General features: G+C 37.4%; 1 protein-coding gene across 1 annotated transcript; it reads left to right on the top strand.

The window, feature by feature from the left end:
• Positions 1-53: 53 nt before the first annotated feature.
• Positions 54-27,445, top strand: LOC142097158 (uncharacterized). The gene is made up of 12 exons (XM_075178776.1): positions 54-704; positions 1,431-1,578; positions 4,180-4,202; positions 7,118-7,361; positions 9,106-9,276; positions 10,492-10,650; positions 15,217-15,245; positions 16,557-16,833; positions 17,713-17,904; positions 18,950-18,999; positions 21,061-21,337; positions 27,202-27,445. The coding sequence occupies exons 2-12, from the start codon at positions 1,518-1,520 to the stop codon at positions 27,435-27,437; spliced, it is 1,719 nt and encodes a 572-aa protein (XP_075034877.1). The 5' UTR covers positions 54-704; positions 1,431-1,517; the 3' UTR covers positions 27,438-27,445.

Here is a 27,445-nt window from a genome sequence, read left to right as displayed (position 1 = left end):
GGGCGGGACTGAGCAGTAAAAATAAAACATTTTCTCATTCCAGAAGTGATAAACAGGTGCCAAAGATCACACAGATCAGCAACTTTAAGGGCGTGTGTCCTGAATAGGTGGACAAGAACTGGAAGATAAAATGTTAAATTGCTAATTTGCAATCTCAAATTTAAGGGGTATTTATGTTTTTTATACAGTACTTTACCTCTACTTTAATATACTGTTCTATAGTTGTTTCTGTACTAGAAGACAAGTAGTACAAGTATTCACAGGAACAGTAACAGCATAAAACCAGCCAGCTGGAAGTACAGCACAGACACACCCAGCCACAAGAACATCCAGCCAGCAGCAGGAACAGCAGAGACCCAGCCACAAGAACATCCAGCCAGCAGCAGGAACAGCAGAGACCCAGCCACAAGAACATCCAGCCAGCAGCAGGAACAGCAGAGATTTAGCCACAGGAACAGAAGAGACATTTCAAGCCGCAGGAACAGCAGAGGTCCAGCCACATGTGGTAATAGCAAAGATCCATCTAGCTACAGGAACACCAGAGATCCATCAAGTTACAGATACAGCAGAGACCCAGTCAGCCGTAGGAACAGAAGAGACATTTCCAGCCGCAGGAACAGCAGAGAGCCACCCAGTTGCAGGAACAGCTGCAACACAGCCAGCGGCAGGAAAAACTGAGATACAGATTTTGATATCTACATACAGTAAGAAAACAGCAAAAAAAACCTAATATTTATAACAAAGTGTAACATATTTTTTTAATATCAAAATCCCACCAGCTCCCATAACTCTGTGATACTGTTATGAATAGTCGACCTTTAGATCTTGTCTATGTTTATCCTCTAAGGCATGGTTGAGTTAAAGAACTAACTGGACCAAGATTTAAAGAGATCAGTTAAAATATCCAGTGCCCCCTATCTCGCTGTACCACTCCATCATTAAACACTTCATTTATTAGCATCAATAGAGATCAATGATCATAGGGGCTACTGAAGTGTAGTCTCATCCGCCCGCCAATTATCAACTTACAATATCACTGATTAGGAGCAAATATTATTTGGGTGAATGCAAGTTACATTTCTTTTTTGATATATTGTTTTATTTCTGTTTGTGTATATACTAATATTATTTGTGTTTTACTCAAAATAGATATTTATATATATATATAGAATGCACATAATAGACTATGTTTCATTGAGCATTATCTACTATCTAAATAATCACTATCCCAGCTTTTCTGACCTGGACATTTAAAATCTGTCAGGTGTATTATTGATCTTGTCTGTCTGATGCCAATAAAAAAACATTCAAGTTTGTAAGAAGAAATACGCTCCTTAGAAGTCTTCAGTTTTTAAAATGTTCTGAAACTTAAATATTGTTGTTAAATATCCCACAAAAGAACGGATGGTAACTTTAATTTCAACATTTAGATGCAACAAATATGAAAGGGTAGAAGAGAGGACCCAGGAGTTGAATCACTAATTTACCAACTGACTCAATCTCCGTATTCTGAAAAGATGGAGAGAGAAATGTGTTATAAACTTTATCAGATCAGACAGATTCTGGACAAGACTAATGGTAAGTTTAACCAAAATATTTTTTTCCTTCAAAGCAAGACAATAGTTTAAATTAGAATAATTTGCTTTATTTCTAACTGGCAACAATTTTACAGAAGCAAATAATTTCTACAAATCACAAACATATGCAGTAATATAAACTATAACATTTTTGCCTGGAGCATAAATCATTAGGACTGTCTACTAATGATGGCGAACAACAGGAAGACTTTGTTGAATCACTGGGATAATTTCCATCTTCTGGGTTAGCTTTTGGGGCAGAGACAAACATCAGGTTGATCAGGCTGCAACCAAGGGTGATCAGTCCAAGTCCAGTCCGCCGGATTTTCTGTTCTTTCTTTTCTACCATATTATTTTTTTTTAGTACCTATGGAAGCCCAGTATTAATTTCAGGTGACACGTGTAGTGTGTTAACTGTAAGGAATTAAACAACTTTCAACCATCTTGGAGGGCCCCTGATTTAGCATCCGGATTCTCCACATATCTGCTTAACAACTCTCCAAGCACATAGACAACAATGCTATCAAAGGAAGTCGTCGTTTTAGTTACAATGAATGGGCGATCGTCCGGAGAATGCTCCTATCACTCTATCTTCCTTCGCTACTGATTGACTCAAAAGGAAAGCCTCCTGACAGGTGTCCACTCTGCCATTGGGGAATATCTGAAATGCTCACCCTTGGAGGGCACCGCTAAATGTAAATGCCTTATTCATCCTTTGCACTGAACATATGGCGTGCCTTATCACTGGAGCTCACTAAGACTGCGATCCTATCTTCATCTCTCTGCCATTTACTGCACTGGCTTTACACACGTGAGCTAAAGCTTTGGCTTCAGTGTTCAAGAAACTGAAGTCTTCCCTGGATAAATAGACAAAACAGCCTTAATTACAGTAAAACATCTGTCTTTTACTATATGGGGACTTTGACTTACTGGTTTATTATCACTGCTACAACAGGACTGTAAAGTGTAGTTTACTGCCATTTCTAAGCAACGATAATCTTGATTGATATACATAAAACTTTTAAGCTCCCTCTGAAGTACATATATGATTCTGCACTTTCAACATATCCAACACCAATTCTATTATTTACCATTAACAAGGTTTACTGATCTGCATTTATTTGTGTGTTTGATGTGCAATTACCTGATTTATGATACTATATTAAAGATGTTTGACTGCTAGACAGCTGGTCTATAACATTTGTGTACTCAGAATTTCAAACAGAGGTATGTAAAGAAACTAAGTTAAAACTACTCTGTCATTTGATAAACCTCAACATTTTTCATTTTACCTTCTAGTGTAATTATTGCATGTCAACTCAAGCAATTTTTAATAACCTATTTGATTAAATATATAAAAATGTAATATAAAATTGTTGTTGTTTAATAAAAAATTGTAGTTGTTTATTACTTCTATAAAGTATACAGTTCACATCAATTTTACATTAAATTATTATTTATTTAATCAAATAGGTTATTAAGAATGCTTGAGTTGACATGGATTAATTACACTAGAATCACATTCTCATCATTTTATACTCAACACTATTCCCTCCAACCAAACAACTTAAAAAAGAATTTAAGGATCCTCTTTGTCAATGAAGATACTAACAGCGAACACAACTTTTCTTCATTGAGAACATGTGAGGATATTACATCATGTGGGATATTTAGAGAGAACAAATCCATCACTATCACCACTTCTCCTCACCAAGAAAAGCATCAAATTATAAAATCTTTTCTGTTTATGGACCACACATCTTGGTATATTAAACAAGGAGATCATCTTACCACTATCTAAGGAGAAAAGCACAGACTGAACAATAAGAAATAGCCACTGCATGGACACCACAAGCATTTGGAATTATTTACATTACAAAAATAACTCAATCTGATACCAAAAGGTACAAACTAATTACCTATTATTGATTACTCTTCTCAGACATTCATATGGACATTATTGCTATAACCTAATGGACAATTTATTTTTTTCAATAGTCTGTGGAAATTTTGGTCCAGATAAACATTTCTGCATTACTTAGAAGGATAATTTTGTTTGGTGTCCACACAATCCATAATAACATTATTGAACAATTGATTTATCACACTTGTTTTTACACTTATTGATTGTGTTTACAGTTATCCATCAATATATTTTCCTTCCATTTAATTTACATTTATGCACTAACAATTCATTGCTTTTACCACATTGTATAATATAATCATAATCATACTAATATAGTAGGTGTATTATTGCAATTCAATAATTAACATAAAATTTACTATACACAATTAGACAATTTAAGCGCATGATTTTTGCTATTTAATATATGTATAATCAAGGAAGGATAACTTGAACATTGTGCAGCTCTTGCTACCATTCTACATTACACATACACAATAATGTATTTTTTATTTAGAAATATATGATAAATTGTGATGAGACAGAGAGAAGTAAAGTAGTTTCTTCCTGTTTTTCATATCAAATATACAACTTGGGGCCCAGTTAGCTGCGGGGGCCACATTACAATAACTTCTTATATAGGAATATGCCTTAATAACATTTATCTTCTTACTATGTCTGTTTTTATCTGATTTACAGAACCCAGGAAAGGGAACGTCTCGGTAAGAAGCATTTTAATTCTAGCATATTTCCTGCGTTGTAAGTCATTTGTTTGTCCTTATTTTTTTAGTGCAACAATCATTAAATGTATAATTACAGCCTTGTCAGGCTTTACAGCCTTAAATCTGAATTCAACAATCCAGGTGGGGCGGGATTCCAACTCATTTTATTATAGTCCATTCTATACATTTGTGGGAATGGGTTGGAGCAAATATTTACAGTTAAATGTGCATTTTTTTAGTTTGAAATGGTAAGTGCCCAAATCCTACTTTTCCGAGGATGCATCTTAGAAAACATACGTTTTACATTACATTAATAGATGCGCGCAAAACCTAGCGTGGGAATCTTTACGCGTCAAAACGAATGCTCATGTGTCACAGCGCTCCTATTTATGAAATACAAACTTGTAAAGATCTCTCTCTCTATACATCACTGCACCCATAGGAGACTGAGCCATCATTACTTACATGATACAGGTTTGTAGTCTAAATGAACTGGCCACTCGCTGTGTCTAGATATCTGCATTTTGAGGCAGTGTCACCGAGTGCTCACGACCACACAAATCAAAACTGTGGTTCTGCTCACTTACGTCATTGAGTGTGCACACCATTGCATTTTGAGATCTGTTTGTGTACTGGGAAGACCACAAAAATTGGGATAAATGCAATGTATACTGTGAATTGATTTTGAATAATACATTTGGAAAATATTTTTATTTGGTTATTTTAACCAGTTAAATTTTACTGCATTTTATGTAAAAAAATATCATTTTAATAAAAGGAAAAACAGAATCTGTCATATTAATTCAGGTTATTTTGATCATTATATGTTTCAATCTCCTGGCGCACCTTTCACTATACTCCTATTTATTACATGATAGTAAACAGACTGAGAGGCGTATGCTGTATACAGAGATCTAATGCAGTAATAAAAACTCATAGAAAATGATTTGCAAGGTATTATTTGTTAGAATAAAATAAAGCCACAATGTTATTTAGTTTTTCAATCTAAGATATTCCATAGCTGCCAACTGGCCCTTATTTCCAGACACTGTTCAAGGGTATAAAGATTTGCCCCAGTATATTTATCTCTCTATCCCTCTTTTCTGGATATTAGATGCATTTTCTATCACTTATTCTTACTCTCGGGGCTTCAGGAGTTAAGATCTGTTGAAGAGGAGTATATGAAATGGAAAATAAAAGTACTAGTTTCCTGGCTGGCGCTATCATTAGGTGAACGTAGGTGGTCTGCCAGGCTGCCAATGGCTAAGGTGTGCCTAAAACACAAGCTGTATGACATAATGTCACTCATGCAGTGGTTTTAATGCCCCCACAGCCCTAGAAGTGGGGAATCAGGAGCACAACATTGAATCACTTTTAGGAAACATTGGGTCATGGGGCACGGTAATGCCCAATAGTAATGGTAATACCACACAATGGTAATACTCTATGTGTTGTCAGAGTAATTGCCTTAAAGAGGATGACAGACACACCTACTATTATAATGTCATCTGCTTTCCATTATATTGTGTATGTTATATGCTGTGTATGTTATATGTTGTGTATGCTATATGTTGTGTATGCTATATGTTGTGTATGTTATATGCTAGTGTTGTGTATGTTGTATGCTAGTGTTGTGTATGTTATATGCTAGTGTTGTGTATGCTATAGGTTGTGTATGTTATATGCTAGTGTTGTGTATGCTATAGGTTGTGTATGTTATATGCTGGTGTTGTGTATGCTATATGTTGTGTATGTTATATGCTGGTGTTGTGTATGCTATATGTTGTGTATGTTATATGCTGGTGTTGTGTTTGCTATAGGTTGTGTATGTTATATGCTAGTGTTGTGTATGCTATAGGTTGTGTATGTTATATGTTGTGTATGCTATAGGTTGTGTATGTTATATGCTAGTGTTGTGTATGCTATAGGTTGTGTATGTTATATGCTGGTGTTGTGTATGCTATAGGTTGTGTATGTTATATGTTGTGTATGCTATATGTTGTGTATGTTATATGTTGTGTATGCTATATGTTGTGTATGTTACATGCTAGTGTTGTGTATGCTATAGGTTGTGTATGTTATATGCTGGTGTTGTGTATGCTATATGTTGTGTATGTTACATGCTAGTGTTGTGTATGCTATAGGTTGTGTATGTTATATGTTGTGTATGCTATATGTTGTGTATGTTACATGCTAGTGTTGTGTATGCTATAGGTTGTGTATGTTATATGCTAGTGTTGTGTATGCTATAGGTTGTGTATGTTACATGCTAGTGTTGTGTGTGCTATATGTTGTGTATGTTATATGTTGTGTATGCTATATGTTGTGTATGTTACATGCTAGTGTTGTGTATGCTATAGGTTGTGTATGTTATATGTTGTGTATGCTATATGTTGTGTATGTTACATGCTAGTGTTGTGTATGCTATAGGTTGTGTATGTTATATGGTAGTGTTGTGTATGCTATAGGTTGTGTATGTTACATGCTAGTGTTGTGTGTGCTATATGTTGTGTATGTTATATGCTAGTGTTGTGTATGCTATAGGTTGTGTATGTTACATGCTAGTGTTGTGTGTGCTATATGTTGTGTATGTTATATGCTAGTGTTGTGTATGCTATATGTTGTGTATGTTATATGCTAGTGTTGTGTATGCTATATGTTGTGTATGTTACATGCTAGTGTTGTGTATGCTATAGGTTGTGTATGTTATATGGTAGTGTTGTGTATGCTATAGGTTGTGTATGTTATATGCTAGGGTTGTGTATGCTATATGTTGTGTATGTTACATGCTAGTGTTGTGTATGCTATATGTTGTGTATGTTATATGCTAGTGTTGTGTATGTTATATACTAAATGTGGCTCCCGCCCTTTATGCAGAGAATTATCTTGTATCTGCCACCATCTATGTCACACAGGGTCACAATGTCGGGATATTTTCTGCACTGAAAGAGGAAGATGTCACATGGTTACATAAAGCCCTGAGTACAAGGTATTACTCTGATGTAGTGAAGAACGTCACACTCATCAACATCTCTGATACTAAAGGAAATAAGTTAGAAAAGATCATTACTGAATACACCTTCTGCATCTACATCTCCAATGGACATAAAGGGAAACATGGAACTTCAGTTTTTGAGAAAGAATTCCTGTCTATATTAGGTAAGAGATTAGAACTTCTTAAATATGATGATAAATAACGGTACTGGGAGAAAGTTTAGGAAAGAAGAATAAAATCTAGGCACACAATTAATATATTTGTAATTTCACACCAGTACCAAGATTACAGTGTGTGTATATATATATATATATATATATATATATATATATATTTTAACTATTTTTTTGCGCTCATACAGCTAAACTTCAAATAACTATATGTGAAGTGTATGTGAAATGTGTGATGTTGTTGTAATTATGATGTGCTGTTATATGTGCATATAACGATAACTTTTAAAGAGGTTGGTCAGAGTGGAGTTTGTGGGGTGTGACCTCTACTGCACTTTTCCTTTCTAGTCAGTTTATCTCTCAGTGGTGGACAATTGAGGAAGATCAGGACCATGACATGTAAAAACATAATCCACAATATTCCAGGACACAGAATATGGACACAAATATACCTAGATACCCCCAAACTATAACCTCTCCTGCTGAGATCCTGTTTCCAAAAGATCAAAGCAAGCCAGGAGGACCCTAGAAAATTCAGGACTGATGGCAGGTATAGAAGGAGGGTCCTCGATTTATCTCAAATCAGGTTGATGTAGCCTTAGCTGACCACCCTTGCATGGACCAGAATGCTGAGAAAAAACCCCACTGTCCAATTAGATCACACTCATAGTTGGACAAACAGGATAAATCCTGAGGATTCAGCACTTTAGCTGAATCACTTTCAGGAAACACTGGCTCATGGGGCACGGTAATGCCCAATAGTAATGGTAATAACACACAATGGTAATACTCTATGTGTTGTCAGGGTAATTGCCTTAAACAGGCAGTGATCCCGCAGAACGTTTTCCAACAATGCAATCTGTAACACCAGCTCAAGGCACTGAGTTTGTTACAGTATTATGGTTACTTAGGAAGTATAAAATGGCTGAAGAGCAGAGCAAAGCTGGTTTGTGCCACAAATGCACCTAGATTTCTGCCAAACAGCTTACATTTACAGAGCAACATGGTGGTGATTTCAGAGCAAGGAGTGGGCAGGGGGTATCTATAGGGGCATCACATGTGTGCAAAGACTTCAAGGGCTTCATTTTTCCATCAGCTCTAACTTGGGAAAGATTCTGTTTCATCTTATACTTTTATTAGGACTCATTTTGTGTTTTCCACTTGTAATTTGCAGAGAGACACATTTTTAGGTGTAATTGCTCAATATGAAACAAAACTTAAACACACAAAGATGCCACAACTAATAAAGACAGTCAAGATATTCTGTCGCTCTCATGCTTAATTTAAGACATAAATGAGTCTAAAGCACCTGTAAAATAGAATAAAAACTGAAAGGTTTATTTAAGGAACAGGGAGGTTCTAAAGTTGAAGTTGAGTTTCAATTTTAATGTGAAAGAAGAAACAAGAGATTTGTGCACCTCTGAAGGTACATGGCATTTCAATGCATGATTTGCACTAAACCAGAGCAACCAATCAGACAGTGCACTGCACACATAATAGGTACACCACTGCATGTACATTCTGTACACATGTAGCACATTTCTTTACAGCAATCATTTACAAACTTGTGAGTGTGGTGCATCTGGCCAGACCTTGCACTTTGCTTGGGGCAGGGACACACTGTTCTTTCTAAACATAGTTTCTTATTCTGTATATTCTCCAAAGAGAATATTTCAAATGATATAGGTTTTCCTAATTTCTATCTGGGACCAGTAAACTATCAGTGCTATATTTGCAGGAAAGAAGAACCTGATTTTGGTGATTGACGATCAGGAGGACGGCAGTGATGAGGGGAAGAACCAGATCCTCAGCAGCCAAATTAACATTAGGAAATTTGAAGGCGTTCTCTTCCTCTTCAGTAAATTAGAAAAAGAATCTGGCTATCGGAAGATGTTCTATAATGAAATAGGTTAGCCCATAAAAATCTCCTATGTTCTCAACTTCATTGCATGCACAAGTATAATTAGGACATTTCTACCTAGTGAATTGGCATCAGCCCGAAAAAAAAAAAATCAAATTTTTACATGATAGTGAAAAAGTAGGTACACTCATGCTTCAGACCTGTACTCTACGAGGAATGACCCCAATCAGCCCAACTGCCTTAATCACCTAGAGTAAACTTCTGGAAACTGCAGACAGCGTCATCTCAATCCGCAAATCCATGCCTGCACCCCCCAAGTTACCATACCTTCTATACTACTACAGCTGATGAAAACTCTGCCAGATCAATCATTTACACCTCTTCACTGGGGCCCACAAGGGTTAACAGTCTCACATTGCTACAGGCTGAAATCCAATAGCGAGAGGATATGGGTATAACACAAGAGACCCATGCACTACTTCTACAGACTGTCTCTGCCACTGGATCTTGGGCCCAGTTTGAAAATATGTATAATTATTTTTTAAATTAGTTAAATGCACCAATCATTCTGCCTGGGTTGCATATCACACTAGTTCCGGTCCTGATAACAAAGTTATACTCCTCATTATTCCAAATCCTCTAAATCCAATATTTGAAGGGTCTTCCTGAGTATGGCCGCCATAAGGCTTCTTAGGATCTCAAAATGTACCATAATTTGGTTGGATTTTGCGGGAGTGAATCCCTGATTTAGATGAGTTGGAAGGTAGAGGAAAGGGACAGATAATATATATATATATGGTTAGACTTTTTTGGAAGCCAGTGATGGAGCTACTATTGTTGCAGGGGGTGCTGTGGATATGAGCCCCGAAGGTGCAGGGGCCCTGTATCCACGGCTCCCCTGCAACGGCAGTAGTGTTACCACTGTCTACGCCTACTGTTGCCTCAGAGCATGCACATTGAAGTCCAAATGAGGATTCCCTGCACAAGCACAAGCTCCCACACATGCTTAGCAGGGGCTAAGGGAGGAACGCTCACCTAGCCTCCCCAAAAAAGACACTTTGCTGTAGAGCAGGTGCATGTTGCACATGTTGCTCTCCCAGTGAATGATGCACTACAACTCCAATCATGATTTTAGGTGAAAATAGCTAAAATTTAATTTTTGCATTTCTACAGCTCATATTTCAAAACTATACTGTTACAAAGACAAGAGAATAAAAATATATAATATATTATAATAATAATATTTTTTTCCATATACAATAGGAGAAATGATGCCCTTCATGCCAGTAAGAATGGAGAATATAATCCGACACCAGCCCATGGTTGTGCCTCGTATACCCAGGGTGCAGAGTTTACCACAACACCAGATTTCACCAGAGCCCGCCGCAAAGCAGGATGGAATTGGCAGCATGCACCACGCAGGTAACGGCCCCTGGAGTATGTCTTGTGATGGGAATGGAGTATGTCTTGAGTGTGATTTGTGTGTGGGAAAGGAGTCACAGGGCCTGATTCTTTAAGGAGCATAAATGCTGATACATGCGGTATTTTGTGCAAAATTGCACTGCACAAGCCCAGAACTGGACTATATGTCAGTGAAATCAAGTGCGTCCTATTAATCTTGGGTCGTGCGCAGGCAGCAGCGTCCAAAGCAGGCAACACTGATGTATGTGATTTTTAAACAGCTACAGGGGAGGTGTAAGTTGCTGATTGATAGAGATGACGATCACGTACACACACCAGAAAATGTGTTTGCATTGAAGAGCAACTGTAAAAATGCATTTCATGTACAGTTGGCATTAATATCATCATAATATATGTATTTAATGGCAAAACATGATACGTTTTCTGTTTACGTCTGCACAGTGTATTTAGACCTGTATTCAGCTAGAAACGTTTCTTTAGATCCAATTGAAGTTGGATACAGATGTACCTGCGTGCAATTTCTGTCCATTTTGAAATACACAAATTGCGTTCACTTTGCATTGATTGATAAATCAGGCCCACAGTGTTTATATATCCATGGGAAGCGCTGGTATATAGATACAGGAAAAATACTGACAAAGTAAGCGGGGGTGCAAAAAAGATCTGGTTTATAAGATCTGCATTGATAATTGATTGAACTTTCCATTTGGCTGCCTATTTAACCAATCATATCAGTTATTCAATACATCCTTTTATATTTTATCACTGAAGCTATGTACCAGAGTCCTCTTACATGTATGGAAATGTGATTTTAAATAATCATCAGGACAAGAAGTCAGAACAACTGTAAATCTGGGTAAACATGACCGTCCTCACAAACAGGCTCAGACTACAGATTATTCTGACAATAAATTTGGATTAATTAAAAACAATGTTTTACTCTTTTAGATAGGACGTTCACAAATGGAGTTATATCAGCTTCAGAATATTGCTTGTGTCTTGTTTTATTATATGTTTTATCCATATTCTAAGTAATCATCAAAAAAATAATGAGGAACTGACAAGCGCTCCTATAATCATAGAGATCTAAGTTATACCAATAATAGCATAGCAAAGGTTAAAAAACAAAAATGAAAGTGGGCAAAAACATGGACATTATTAATCACATAAAAATTGTGCTCTCAATCGATGTACGGCAATAAAGTTTCTAAAAATAAAAACATGGACAGTACTTATCACATTAATGTTGTGCCCTCGAACACTGTACGAAGGATCCGGCAGTAAGGTTGTTGAATAAGTCACCGCTATGTAGGTCTCCGGGTGAGTAGAGAAACTTCTCAATATACGGTTTCTCCTAAAACTCAAATTCAGCACCCAGAATGCCTCACGGTGACGTTGTTCACTCTGCCTCCAATGTGTCAGCGTCCTGAGAGATAAACACTCCCACTTATGGTAATCGGCGTCCTCTCATTGGTCTCCGGATCCGATCATGTGTATAGAGGTATGAGAAAAAAAGCACATAGTGTCTTATCATCAAATATCAAAGCAATCCATTTATTAGAATACAAAGTGGACTCGTACCTGGTTCACAGTTACAATCGCATATAACACACAAAGCACTTCCCGGACCGAGCTGTATGGATCAATACGTGACAAACAGTGCTCAGGAAAAAGTCCACGAATAGAATATCGCATTAAGTTCTCACTATTACCATCAACGCATTTCAGCTCTCTCTGAGCCTTTCTCAAGATGGGGATGGGAAGGATTTCAGACTAATTTATACAATGACATTAATTAAAACCTAAGGTGTCTTAAAGAGACACTAACTACTTATATAAAATACAAAATATCTTACTAAAAACATATAATAAATACATATATTATATAATATAATAAATATATCAAACGGAACAGAACTCCTAATCATCAGTTAATTCAAAATCTAGGTTTAACCCTTTAGGAGATAAAGTATTTAAACAATGAATCCACTTCATTTCACACTTGGCTAGACTAACAGAGGAATCCCTTCATCTCCAATTGTTAACAATTTTGTCAATAGCCCAAAAATGTTTTAAACTTCCAGCAGAACAATTGTGAGATTTTTTTAAAATGAGCAGATACTTAATGATTGTCAAAGCCCTTCTTGATATTCCGAAGGTGTTCAGCTAATCTGACTTTCAAGGGACAAGAAGTGCGGCCAACGTCAAGAGTCCGCATTTACATTCAAGAAAGTAAATAACATTTACACTATTACAGCTAAGGAACATTTTGATAGAATACATATTACCGTTAACTTCAAAGGTGAGAATCTTATTTTTTTGGTTCACAAATGTGGCCTTACAGGCTGCACATAAACCACACCTAAAAAAACCTTTTGAGGTCACTCCTATTGTCCTACTTTCACTTAAGGCACAGCTAACTAAATTATCTCTAAGGTTAAGAACCCGTCTGTAAATGAATTTAGGTTTCTCTGAAATGACATTGTCGAGTGCCGGGTCCTTTTTCAAAACATCCCAATATTTACACACAATGTTTTCAATATCTCTGTATTGCGAATTGAATTGGGCAGTAAACTTCACGGTTTGTCCCTCAAACTTGTCATTTCTTAAATTAGGTTTCAAAATACAGTCCCGATTTATATTAGTAACACATTCTACATCCTTATCAAGCTTAAAAGGCTTATACTCCTTATTAATAAAAATATTTTTTATATCTTGGGTTTGGTCATATAGTACTTTAGGGTCAGAACAATTTCTCTTTAAACACAAAAACTGACCCTTGGGCACATTATCTAACCATCTAGGGGTAAATGTATGAATCTCCGGATTCTTCATCTCCGGCATGTTCCGCCTCTTCAGCGCCTAAATTTAAAGCGGCGCTGCACTGTGAAGGGAAGTTTCCCTTTACAATGCAGCGCCGCTTTAAATTTAAGCGCTGAAGAGGCTGAACACGCCGGAGATGAAGAATCCGGAGATTCATACATTTACCCCCTAGAGTGATGTCCACTTGAGGACAAAATATATACAAATTAGAATCGGTAGGCTTTCTATAAGTTTTAGTACAAATCTCCATCTCGGATATATATATATTCAAATCCCGAAAATAACTGAATTTTCGCTAATTTCATTTGAGAATACAACATTGATCTCATTATTATTGAGATATTGATAAAAAGTCTGTCAATCTGAATACTATCCTTTCCATATAAAGAGCACGTAGTCTAAGTGGGAGTGTTTATCCCTTGGGACGCGTCACATTGGAGGCAGAGTGAACAACGTCACCGTGAGGCATTCTGGGTGCTGAATTTGAGATTTACGAGAAACCGTATATAGAGAAGTTTCTCTACGCACCCAGAGACCTACATAGCGGTGACTTATTCAACAACCTTACTGCCGGATCCTTCTTACAGCGTTTGAGAGCAGAACATTAATGTGATAAATAATGTCCATGTTTTTATTTTAGAAACTTTATTGCCGTACATGGATGAGGGCACAATTTTTATGTGATTAATACTGTCCATGTTTTTGCCCACCTCCTTTTTTTTTTTAACCTTTGCTATGCTATTAATGGTCTACCTTAGATATATATGATTATAGGAGCTCTTGTCAGATCCTCATTATTTTTTTGATGCTGAATTGTATGTTTGGGGCTAATTAGGTGTTTTGCCCAGAGGGAGCTACCAGCAGCTGGGAAGTGGAGCGCCAGATATTGATTCTTTTGTTAATTTCAGTTAATATTCTTTGCAATGCCCTGATCTGTGTTCAGGCTTAGTTATTATATTAAAGCAATAATTGAGTGTTCATACCAACTGAACCAGAAACATTAAAAATATATAAAAGATTTTATTTACAAAAATAAAGCATGTGCTAAACATATTTGTTATTTTATTTCAAATACTGATTCCAATCTAAGAAATCTTTCTATCACCAAACAGTTATAACAGAATACAGAGAAGGGAGTGGTTTAATACAATGACAAGGCAATCATTATGAGATCCGTGTACTTTTTTTGCTCTTAGTCTTATCTGGGTTTGTCATTTGGGTATGGCCCACTGCTCGGCATTCTGGGAGATTCTTCTGGAATAGAATTACTTTGTTCAGACGCTTGAAAACTGGTCAATTCCAGTTTATATTTAAACCATATGTCTATTTACTCTTTAAGTGATCATATATGTGGACATTTAGTGTCCTCTAGTGACTTCTTAATAAAACACATACATTAAACATTTTCACAATAAATATAATTACGTTAATTCTACAATATACTAATAAATGTATACTTGATTAAATACATTGTAATATAATTATCTTTAACTATTATTATTATTATTATTATTATTATTATTATGTTATGCAATAGTCTGCAGTACCTGCTTAATTTATTTTTTGTTCCTTTTGTTATGAAAAAAAACATTTTAATTGCAAATAGTAAAATCTGAAAGTGATGAGTTTTGTTCTCATAATGTTGTACTAATGGAAGTGTTTTTGGGTTTTTTTTGTTTTTTTTATTTTCCAAGACTTTCAGTACACTATACAAATTTATATGTATTTTTTTTCACCCAACAGGTGCTCATACTGACACAGGTTCCACACAGGTGAGACAAGAAATCTAAAATTTAAAAATTTTAAATAACACACAAATGTAAAAAAAAAATTAGCATGACATATCATGGAGATTGTGTCTGTTACCATAGTAATATTGTGCCATATTTTGTAAAGAAGTACTTTGGACTTTAAAATTATGCTTACAATTATCTGCAGTTCCTTTTTGCATCATTTCTTCAAATAGTCATGCAAAGCATTGTGGGAAAGCACCTAGTTATGCATTAAAGTGGTCAAGTAGGCACAATTTCATGATTATTATACACAGGTCCATATATATATATATATATATATATATATATATATATATATAAATCTATCAGACATTGGTTTCCAAAGACTTGAATTTTATAGAACCACTGATCAGTTTACAGAATATTTCGCCATTTGGTGCCCTTGGTTAGAATTCCAAGAATTTGAAAAATTGTAATCCTTATCTATCCGGCAAACACATCTTCATGATGAATCTTAAACTACACCTTTAATCTATGAACCAATGTTCAAACCCCCCAGATTGGTGTTAGTAACCTACTGATTATCCCAGGAAACACATTCCCCATCCCCAACCTTTACATTCTTTCTTTCTCTTTTCTCCTTTATTCCTTCTTCATATTGGCATTATAATTATATTTGATTATCTCATTAAAATATCATTTAGTTTATGTTGATACTTTACTAACTTTGTCTTTAATTGTGGTACAATTATTAATGGTGTCTTCAAAACTTAATAAGAAAAATTACATAAAACAATTATTTCTCTAGAAAAGCAGAAACTGGAATCTCATATTTGTAGATGATAACATTTTCTACAACTATATATATATATATATATATATATATATATATATATATATATATTATATTTTTATTTATTTAAAATTTATTTAAAATAAGGGTTTTTAGGAAAAACTACTTTTAGTAAATTTATAGGTCCCTGTATCACAGTAAAATTATAAATCACCCCTTATATTAAAAAATATCAATCCAATAAAATGTAACATAACATTGCCTCTTAGGGCAGTTACACTGCACAGCCATGACGCTCAGTCTGCTGTGGAGCCCACAGCTGGAACACTGAATCTAAGTTCTCCCTGTATTCACACCACCCCTCATTATAACACCACCCTCCAGGTATTACTAAGCACAAAGGTGCATTCACTCCATTATCTCTCACACTCTTTATAACACAACTCTCACTATAACACTAGCTGTGGTCTGTTGTTTAGACTGGTGTTATGTAGAAAGGAATACTGTAGGATATGTATTTATGTAGTTCATTATTTAATTTTATTTCTAAATGTCAGGGGCCAATGGGACACAACATTGGAATTTTCTCCAGGTCAGTAGCAATAGATTACTCCTGGCTGGTGACACTGCTCAAATCTGAGGACTTCAGGGACCACGTTATAGATGTCAGATCCTGTCTTATATCCAACAAGGACTACGAGCAGTTCACTGAGGATGTACATAGCTGCACGTTCGGAATCCTATATCACACCAAGACCAGTGGTAGAGTCAATATCACTGATGGAACTGACTCTCTTTATGATGATGAACTAGAGTATCTACATAATATTCTTGGTAAGAGACATTCAGAATACAAGCAACGTCTTCCTGTATTGATCATATAAGTCAGCATGTTATGGTTACATAGATTGATCTTCATAATGAAGCATGTTATTATTCAGTTTCAAACAAATACAGTTTTAACTGAATTTATTACTGTTGATACAGAATGTTTAATGCATAAATTCAGACTGAAAGTTAGGTTAGGAAAGTAAAATAAGTTTTCTTTGGATTTTTTTCTGTTTAGCAAAAATAACTAAACAGGGAAACAAGTAATAAAATATCTGCTTAGCCATTGATATTGATATAATAGCACTTTAAACATGGACCTGGAACATAGAAGATTGCGCAGTTGTAAAAATTGGATGAAAAGTTGCTAGAACATTTTGCATATTCCTCCTATATATATGGTAGAATAATATAATTAATACAGCCACAAATACAACCACTAATATTGCCACTTCATGCCTGTTCTCTCTTGCCTCACTTTTGCCCTCCTCCCCTGTTTTCCTTTCATGTCTGTTCCCATGGTTCTAGTTGCACATCCTTCCTTTTGTGACCACAGATGGACTAGTGCAGCCTCTTCAGTCATTTTGAATTCTCATGGGCGTGCTCTGTAGTTATGCCAATGCACTGTTCTTCTGATGTAGGCAATATGGTTGCAAGGATGAGGGAAAAGCAAGTAGGTAGTAGATATTGGTCACAGCTGGACCTGCAGGACCCCTGGCCTGGTACCATATCTGTAAGATGGTGTCATATCTGTAAGATGATTGCCTGGTGCTACGGAATCTGCAGCATCTTATAAATAAACGATGATGATGATAATACCCAATAACCGAATGCTTGAGATCACCAGAGGATCTCAATGACATAAAATCTTTTCTTTGTTTGCAGGGAAGATGCAGGTGTTTGTGGTGATTGATGATCTATTAGACAGCAGTGATGACAAGAAGACCGAGATCCTTCTGACACAAAGAAAGATTAAAACTTATGCTAATGACCTAATCCTCATTTCACAAAAAGAGAAGTATGATGAAATGGGGCAGCTAGCAAAACGGAAGATCCATAAGATGTTCACAAAGCACGGTAAGCTAACCAGATCACCCCAGAATAACTTTGCCACTCCATTCTACTTCGTTGGTGTGAGGCAAGGTAAGATGAGTGTCATGAACCTCCTTGCTTCTCACTATGGCTCGCTCTAGTTCTTTCCAGGCTGGTTGCTATAGAGCTGGGGCTCTATGTCCTTCTTGTGAGCATTGCCCACTCTGCCCCTTCCATCCCGGTTGGTTACTAGGTAGCCGGGATGCTGTTGATGCATTAGGCAATCTCATGATTACAATTTGCACTATTGGATTCCTGGGGCTCGCTCCTAGATAGCATTCTGATTTACCCTCTAGACTTTAAATAGCAGAGAGGGCTTAGCTTCCCTGATGGCTATAGCATTTCTGCCATGCAATTTTGTGAAACCTGCTGTGTTGCTGTATCCAATATCTGCGCTGATTGACTACCTGTAGTTTGACCCTGCTGGTTCCTGGCTTTTTCTTGTCTGCTGCCTGTCTTGACCCCTTAGCTTTGTTATAGGGCCTTTCTTGCTTCCTACCTACCCTGACCTTCTGGCTTCTTCTTGATATCCCTGTTTGCTGCCTGCCTCAACCATTTTGCATTCTCTCCGATTGCTTGTTCATCTACCACCTGGCATTCTGGTACCCAGTCTACCAGTTACCATCAGTCTCTATACACCTTCGCTACCTAAAACCTATAGTAAGTTCTACCACTTAGAGCCCAAGTCCTGGGGTCAAGCAAGTACCTATGAGAATATCGCTCTTTACAGGAAAAACAGCTTGCAAAAAATAAAGACTTCTGATTCATCCTGTTCTAAGAACTTATCTGGTGCTAAGTAGCTGCCCTAACAGTTAGAAGAGGAAGATCAATGCACTCTCACTGAAATCAGTGTACTTTCCACTCAATCTGTATATAGTCTATTTATCCTATTCTATTCATCTATTCTATACTTTTATGTGAAACACTGATCTCCCAGATTCAATGGTAGAGGAAAATAAGACAGTAAGTATTTCAGATGAAAAGATGTTATATATTTTGATGCAAAGAGACACCTTTTCTTTGTTTGCAGAAATAAGAATAGAAGAGCAGCTAATCCCATCAAGCTCAGGAATTGCAAGTGTAAGTACTGAAATATCCATATTTTATCATTTCTTTGTTGTTAGGCTCAATTTCAAGTGTGAATTGTTAAGCTGGACCAGTTATTCCTCACTGATATTAATGCTGGACCCTCTTAGTGGTCCTAATGCTTTATGGTCCTGGCTGAGAGTCCTCAGTGGCACAGAGCAATAGCTCCTCGAGGCACAGTAGAGTTTAACACATTTACCAGTAAATGTTGTCTTAGATGTCTATTGGGTAAGGACTCATGAATGATTACTGATAACAGAAGTTGATGAAAGGAATGGAACAGTTCAGATAGTGAATGTGGATAAGACATTAACACTGGCACAGGCAAGAACTCATTTATAATTGCAGTTACTCTGGGACCTGGTGGGCAATACAATAGCTGTAGAATAAGGACTATAAACTGAAGACTTAGAATCACACAATAGGTAAGGACTGGATGCACGTACAGGATGCCTGGTTGCTACATTAAGCCCTTTATTTCTAGTTTGTAAACTGCCATTTCTATATAAATCTGTCCTGAGCAAATCTAGCACAAAAATGACCCTGTAACTCTGTATTAAACAACATTTTTGGAATCAATTATTATTATTATCTTTGACTTATAAGGCGCCACAAAGGGTCTGCAGCGCCGCACATTACATATAGAGAAAACAGAACCAAGACACAACATGATACACAAATATATACAAACACAGGTGACAGGGTAAAGCAAATCAGATTATATCTGACAGATAGTGAAAGGGATGGTAGAAATCAGCGAGAAGAAGGCCGAAGATTAATAAACCAGGGAAAAAAGGGCTAGGGAAGCAGGCCAAGAGGTACAGAGGGTGAAGGAACAGTAGAAGGAGCACACAAAGGGAAGGGCGAGACACATAAAGGGTGGTACTAACTGGGGGAGAGAGTCAGGACAAGAAAGTTAGGAGGAGGACTGATAGACTTGAATAAAGAAATGAGTCTTAAGGGCACGCTTGAAGCCTTTGAGAGTAGAATAAAACAAGGCTTAATACAAGGTGCACTGAGCTGGTTATACAAATCCACAGCACAAGAGGGAGCCAGTTCAAAGTTTAAGCTAAGTGGAGCAACAATGTGGTTTAAAAGTGGGCATCCAAGCAGCATAAGAGGAACCACCAAGTGATAATACTGCAGCAGGCCTGAATAAGTGTGAGAAGCAGTTCAGCAGGGAGAGTCCAGGCAGTTAGCAATCCAGGTGGTGGAGGATATCAGAGCTCAGGGCTGATTGTTGAATGTTGTCCTCATGTAGCAGTGTTTGCAGGTAGAATGTTCCCCTCCTGTTCTCCTCTTGTTCCTCTCTTCTATATCTCTAACTATACTAGTTAATACACTTGTAAGAATTTCACTTAGAAGAATTCTCACTAGCTAACAGCCTCATAGGCTTAAACAGCATAATACTGCTGTTTAAATAGGTTCAAATAGCCATGTGACCACTTTCATGAGTTAACCCTCACTATTCACACACCACAAACAAAGTAATAAAATTCTTAAACAAACAAAAAGAGGGTAACCATACCATATAAACTTCAATTTCTGCACAATTGACCTTTTAGAGATAGCTTGAGCAGTGGTAGAATGAGATATTTACCCTATAAACTACAATATCTGCACAATTGATCTTTTAGAGAAAGCTTGAGCAGTGGTAGAATGAGATATTTACCATATAAACTACAATATCTGCACAATTGATCTTTTAGAGATAGCTTGAGCAGTGGTAGAATGAGATATTTACCATATAAACTACAATATCTGCACAATTGATCAATGGTATGTGATTACTGTTAAGTAATGGTGTTTGTACATTGTCCCCAATAAGATAAATGATTCACATGTAAAACTCTGCTAAATATGTCTAACCAATGGAGATTGCAACATTTTAATCATGTGATGTCTAAAAACATTTCTAGCAGGCATTATAATACATTGAAAACATTTTTTTTCTATAGCCTATGAAAATATCAAATGTGTATTCTGGACATATGTTATGTGTATGATGTAACTCAGTGATACATTTCTTCTCACTAATATTCCACCTGTACCCAGGCTGCCCCAATGCCATCAAGATCTATCATTGGTATCTTCTCCAGATCAGAGGAAGGCAACTACTCCTGGTTGAGAAGACTGTTCATAAATGAGGACACTGGAAGTAAAGATGTCAGAAGCTATATGATTTCTAGTGATACTATGGAGACAATTAGAAAGTTTGCCTTTCATTACAAATTTGCAGTTCTGTATACCACAAAGAAAAATGAAAAGATGCGGAACACAGATGCACAGAATCCTCTGGAACAAATGCTGGAAATTCTGTCAGCAAAACTTGGTGAGAGACTTATTGTAAAACAAACCAAGGCATTTATATTCATTGTTCTTATAGTTCTAAGATTCCTTCTACAGTAACATGAATGTGCCCCACATGGTATCTGATTCATATGTAAACACATATTTCACTACTCTCAGCCTTCATTGTATTATGTCCATTCATATATTACCTTTATATGTCTATCCCCTAACCCTAGTCTTCAGGGATATACCAAACCCCTTATCTGTATGAGGTGGAAAGTGAAATGACTTCTGTCTCACTTTTTACATCAATATTTTTATTAGAGAGGAGCAGTTCATTCTGGTTAACATTATAGATGGGCGGGCTCGGTTTCCCAAAAACCGAGCCCATCCAAACTTAGGGGACACGGTGATCTGGCGCCGTTTGAGAGAGGGATACAGAAGGAGTAGGATAGAGTGAGAGCAGTTGGGCAGGCAAACATACAGAAGTAAAAGAGGAGGCTGTAGCAGTGTTCAATAAAGCTCCATTGCTAATTGTCATTGGTGAAATCCAAATATACATGTCCTTACAGGCTTCTTGTCAGAATTTGCACCAAAAAGTGTAGGGTGTTATCCAAATGGATTCACAGCAGTACACAGACGAGCAGGAGCAGCAAGCAGCTGCTGCCACCAGTCCTGATGATAGTAATCCCTGTATGTCATTTGGTAAAGCCTAAGTAAAAGTACATGGTCTTTTTAAACCAGGAAAAAAACATTAAAAAAAAAACAACTTTTACCGTGGTGAAGTAAAAAAGAGCTGTAATCCATGAAAAGTTATCTGCTGAAATTTTTTTTTGCCAACATGTCATTCTACACACGCAGTGGCAAAGAAAGAATTCATTCTCTATGAGTGCAAGATCTAAAATTGTTACTGAGGCTTCTTCTTGCAAGGTCACTCATGACCAAGCAAGACCAAGTAATTCGGACTCCAAAAGTGGTGCACAAATACTGTTACGTGTAAAAGCCGAGCTGGAAGAAAACGGTAAGGCATTAGAGGAAAATATATGCTCAGATTCAGAAATTACACCAATCCTTGAGGAGAGTCCATGCACGAATGCTATGTGTAATCGTGACCATTCAGATAGTGTATCCATAAAGAAGGCCACTTTTAGCATTTCTGCTGATGTGTGCCTGAACAGCCCGAGTGTAACCGGTGATACACCAATTGAGGATGCCAGTTTGGAATTGGAACAGGATGAGGGCGATATTTGTGTAACCGATGAGGGCGCTAATGAGGATGTTGATGAGGATTATGTTGTTTGTATAAGTCCTGCATCAGTGGAAGCTAAGAAGAAGGCCATTGTCATGCCTGGACATAAGACCAAAAAAGCCACTTCTTATGTGTGGAATTATTTCTACCCAAATCCTGACAACAGTTGTCTAGCCATTTGTAGTGTATGTAAAGCCACAGTCAGTCGAGGGAGGGACCTTAACCATCTAGGAACCTCATCCATACGGCATTTCACGTGAGTTCATGACAAGGTGTTGGGAAAATCTGAAAGTTATGCTAAAAAAATAACAACAAGAGGTCCATCATCAGCTAGGAACCTTCTTTCACCTACATCCCGATGCCTGCTATCTACACCCACAACACCATCCTCATCAATATCCTCAGTAGCGATCGGAGTTAGTCCTGCATCAAAGTTGCTAAGGCTAGATGACTCCTGCATTATACTTGATTCCCCTGAAGAATTCTTGAGCGTTAGTCCCACTGCTGCTGCTGTTGCTGCTGCTGGTGGTGAATCTTCATTCCAGAAGCAGACCAAGAAGAAGACTACTAGTAGTTTACAACAATTGACTGTTAAACAATCCTTTGCAAGAGGAAGCAAGTATGAAAGCTGTCACCCAGTCGCAAAGCAGAAAACAGACGCCATGGCAACTATGCTCGTATTAGATCTGTGTCCAATATCCAATATTAATGCAGCTGGTTTTAGACAATTACTTGAGGTCTTGTGTTCCCGTTACCAAATTCCATCACGACACCATTTCAGTAGAAAAGCTATTCCTCACCTCTACCAGAAGGTTCGTAAAAATGTTATTATTGGGCTCCAAAATGCCATTCTACCCACTGTACACTTAACCACAGATATGTGGACAAGTGGAACTGGTCAAACTAAAGATTATATGACTGTGACAGCCCACTGGGTTGGTGATTCGCCTTCACCAGCAGGAACAGCAGCAGCATGTACCCAAGTACGTCACATTTGACAGAGGCAGGCTATTCTGTGTATCACCGGCTTCACTAAGAGGCATACAGCTGACAATCTGTTACAAAAACTAAGGGATGTTATAGCAACATGGCTTATCCCGCTTGGACTCTCCTCAGGATATGTCATTTCTGATAATGCCACCAATATTGTGAGAGCATTACAGCTGGGTGAATTCCATCACATTCTCTGTTTTGCTCACACAATAAACTTGGTGGTGCACAGATTTTTAAAAATGACAGGGACATGCAGGAGATGCTGTCTGTAGCCGTAAAATATCTGGACATTTCTGGCATTCAGCAATAGCGTGTAAGAGATTGCAGCAGCTACAAGAGCAATTTAATTTGCCTTGCCACCAACTGAAGCAAGAGGTGGTGACAAGGTGGAATTCCACCCTGTATATACTTCTGCATATGGAGGAACAGTGAAAAGCCATCCATGCTTACTCTACAAGCCATGACATTGGGAAAGGATTGGGGATGTATTTTAGTCAAGCGCAGTGAAGAATACTTTCCGTGTTGTTCAAGGGGCTGATACCATTTCTAGTAGTCACCTGTGAAATGAGTTCAGACACTGAAAGCTTGGGTCAAGTTATTCCCTTATTTAGACTTTTGGAAAAGCATCTTGTTTAACTGAAGGAGGAGATTAAACAAAACAATTCCGCTGAGTATGTCGGACTTGTAGATCAAGTACTTTATTCACTTCGCCAGGATCCAAGAGTTATCAAAAACTTGAAATTGGATCACTACATTTTGGTGACTGTGCTTGATCTTCGGTTTAAGACCTATGTCTTCTCTTTGTTTCCAACTGACCCAGATCTAAAGAGATGGAAGGAGCTCCTGGTGAGCAAGATGACAGCTCAAGTGTTATGTGACAGGACGGAATCTCCTCCTTCAGTTTCTCACTCAACTGCTGCTAGGAAAAAACTTAACTTTTCAAAGAGACCCAGAGATGATGCAGATGACTCTGCACCAAATTTTGACATCTGGTCTGGTCTAAAAGAATTGACCAAAAAACGTGAAACCTCTGCCGTATCTCCACCTGATCCTACTATCAACATCCAATTGATGGTGGAGGATTATTTTCACAACAGCATAGAAATAGACACATCAGACAGTCCCTTTACATACTGGGAGGAAAAAAAGGGAATTTGGAGACCCATGTACCAAAATGCTTTGCGCTGCCTAAGCTGCCCACCCTCCAATGTGTACTCGGAAAGAGTTTTTAGCACAGCCGGAACCTTGTCAGTGATCGGCGTAGGAGGCTACTTCCTCAAAATGTGGAAAAGATGATGTTCATAAAAATTAACTTCAAGTTCCACGAGGAAGGCCTTTCCCGCCAATTACTTCAAAATACTGATACTTCTTTAACGGTGGATTCCAGAGGTGATGAATTAATAATGTATGAGGATGATGTACACACTGATGAGGGTGAGGATGAGGCTGAGGATGATGACAACAACATCTTGCCACAGTTGAGTTAATTAACAGCACTGTTACCTTAAGTGGCTTAAGGTTATTGTTACCTTGTTTTTTGGAGGCCCAAAAAATCCAAGCACTACAGCCACAAGGAGTGGCACTTTTGTGGCTGAAGTGTTTGGTTTGTTAAAGGGTGCATGTCCTTTTAAGATCCAAAATATGGGTGGGTAGGAGGGCCCAAGGACAATTCCATCTTGCACCATTTCTCCTTTCAGCTACCGCTGTGGGCCGATGTTACCTACATGTGCTATATATTGTTGTGTGCTTAGCAAATATCTTAGACCCCCATTGATGATACAGATGACTCAGCACAACATTTAGACATCTGGGGGTAAATGTTTTAAGCTGAGAGCTTTCCGGCGAGTTTGAAAAGTGGATATGTTGCCTATAGCAACCAATCAGATTCTAGCTGTCATTTTGTAGAATGTACTAAATAAATGATAGCTAGAATCTGATTGGTTTTTCAAACCCGCCAGAAAACTCTCAGCTTGATACATTTACCCCCTGATCTTGTCTACTGTAATAGTATTGACCAGAATTAGTGACACCTGTGCTGTAACTCCACCTGATCCTACTATCAACAATCAACATCCAAAGAATGGTGGAGGATTATTTAAACTTTTTTGAACGGTATAAAGACAACAGTTTTATTAACAAAGAACAACATTGCTTGCAGAAGTAATGTAAGCATGGATATCTAAATAGACGTGTATATGTATTACCCTCCACTTTGCTGCTGGTTCAGCGAGTGTTTGTAATCGGCACTTTACATAATAGGTACCTAACTAGATTATAATTTTGTGGGAATTGGGGCTGATTTGAAGCTCACTGATGAACTTGCTTTTTGCTGTGAATTACAATGGCTTTTTTAGTGCATTGTCTGACACCCTGGATTGGTCTGATAAAAGCACACATCCCGGGGGGATCAGCGATCATTGCCATGTATTAGCTGTAGAATTACCTCACTTATCCAAGAAACACGTGGAGCGATCAAATTAACCATAACTGGTTTCATGATCCAAGGACAATTCCATCTTGCCCCACTTTTCTTTTCTGCCACTGCTGTGTGCCTATGTATCCTAGATGTGGTAGGAACTGCTGTGTGTCATTGCTCTGTCGCTTACCATCCAGCCAGTTCACTGCAGTCTTTGTCCAAAAGTGCATATACTGCGAGTATACCCTGTTACTGGTGTACCTGGGCTGGTTCCCTTGACCTCATCCTATAGATCAGGGTTGCTGTTAATGGACCCCCCCTGGTCTATCACACTGGCCAGAGCTGCTGGGTAGTGGGCAGAGTGGTGGTGCTGGGAAGCTGGGTACAAACCTCAGGACAGCCGGAGGACGGTTTAGATTTTGGGTCTAATCTGGTCACAGGAATAGAGAAGTTTCCAAGCAGGTCTTTGAAGCAAGTGATGTTTATTTGCTCACTCTGCACATAAGGACCACTTAGACACTGCACATAAGGACCACTTAGACACTGCATATAAGGACCACTTAGATACTGCACATAAGGACGACTTTTAATACAACATATCAGACACATTATATTGAATCAGGACAGCTAAATATGTTATATGTTTGTTGATATTTTGTAGATAAATAGAGGGTTAGTCACATATCTTAGAGGTGATTGCTCTTTGGTCATGACAAGCACATTTCTACATAAAATGGTGCACTCTGGGCTGTACAGAAAAACATTAATTTATATATCTGTCAGGAAATCAGTGTAGCAAAATAGCATGTACCTCTGGTAATACATTCAGTAATAGAAATAAGCTGATAGAATGAGCTATAAACATATTATGCTGAACATATATAGAAAAATGTAGTGAGAAAAAGTAATAATAACAATGGTTAAATTCTATTCTAAATTACTAGTATTTCTGAGATCATCCATATTGTATAATATATAATTGATATAGCACATTTGTATTACTATATAACATAAGCCCTATTCCTAATGTTTTTATTTTATTTTGGATAATTGTGATTGGATTACAGTACAATATGACCTGATACATTAGTTTAGCATTCCCTATTCACTGAAATATGACTTAAACTAACATTTTAGATGAAAACTCTGCATTGTTAATCAGTCTTTGTTACCTCTAATATATTTGTTGTTTAGGAGTCCTCTGTTTATTACCTGTTAGTAATTGTTATGTGTGTGATTGGTACAGGGAAGCAGAGAGTCATTATGGTGATCGATGACCTGGATGACAGCAGTAGTGATGTAAAATTCAAGATCCTGAAGAACCAGCCCTGCTTCGGGCAGCTGGCTGCAGACATCTTCTTATTTACTGCAAAGGAAAAAAAATATCTTGAAGAACAAAACCAAGAAACGCATTCAGGAAAAAGGAAATCAGCTAGTGACAAAATACAGAGAATGAAGGAAACTTTTAACTTAATAAAATGAGATATTTA

The sequence above is a fragment of the Mixophyes fleayi genome, chromosome 7 (assembly GCF_038048845.1).
Source record: "Mixophyes fleayi isolate aMixFle1 chromosome 7, aMixFle1.hap1, whole genome shotgun sequence".
Lineage (NCBI taxonomy): Eukaryota > Metazoa > Chordata > Amphibia > Anura > Limnodynastidae > Mixophyes > Mixophyes fleayi.
This window is presented reverse-complemented; position numbering and strand designations above follow the sequence as displayed.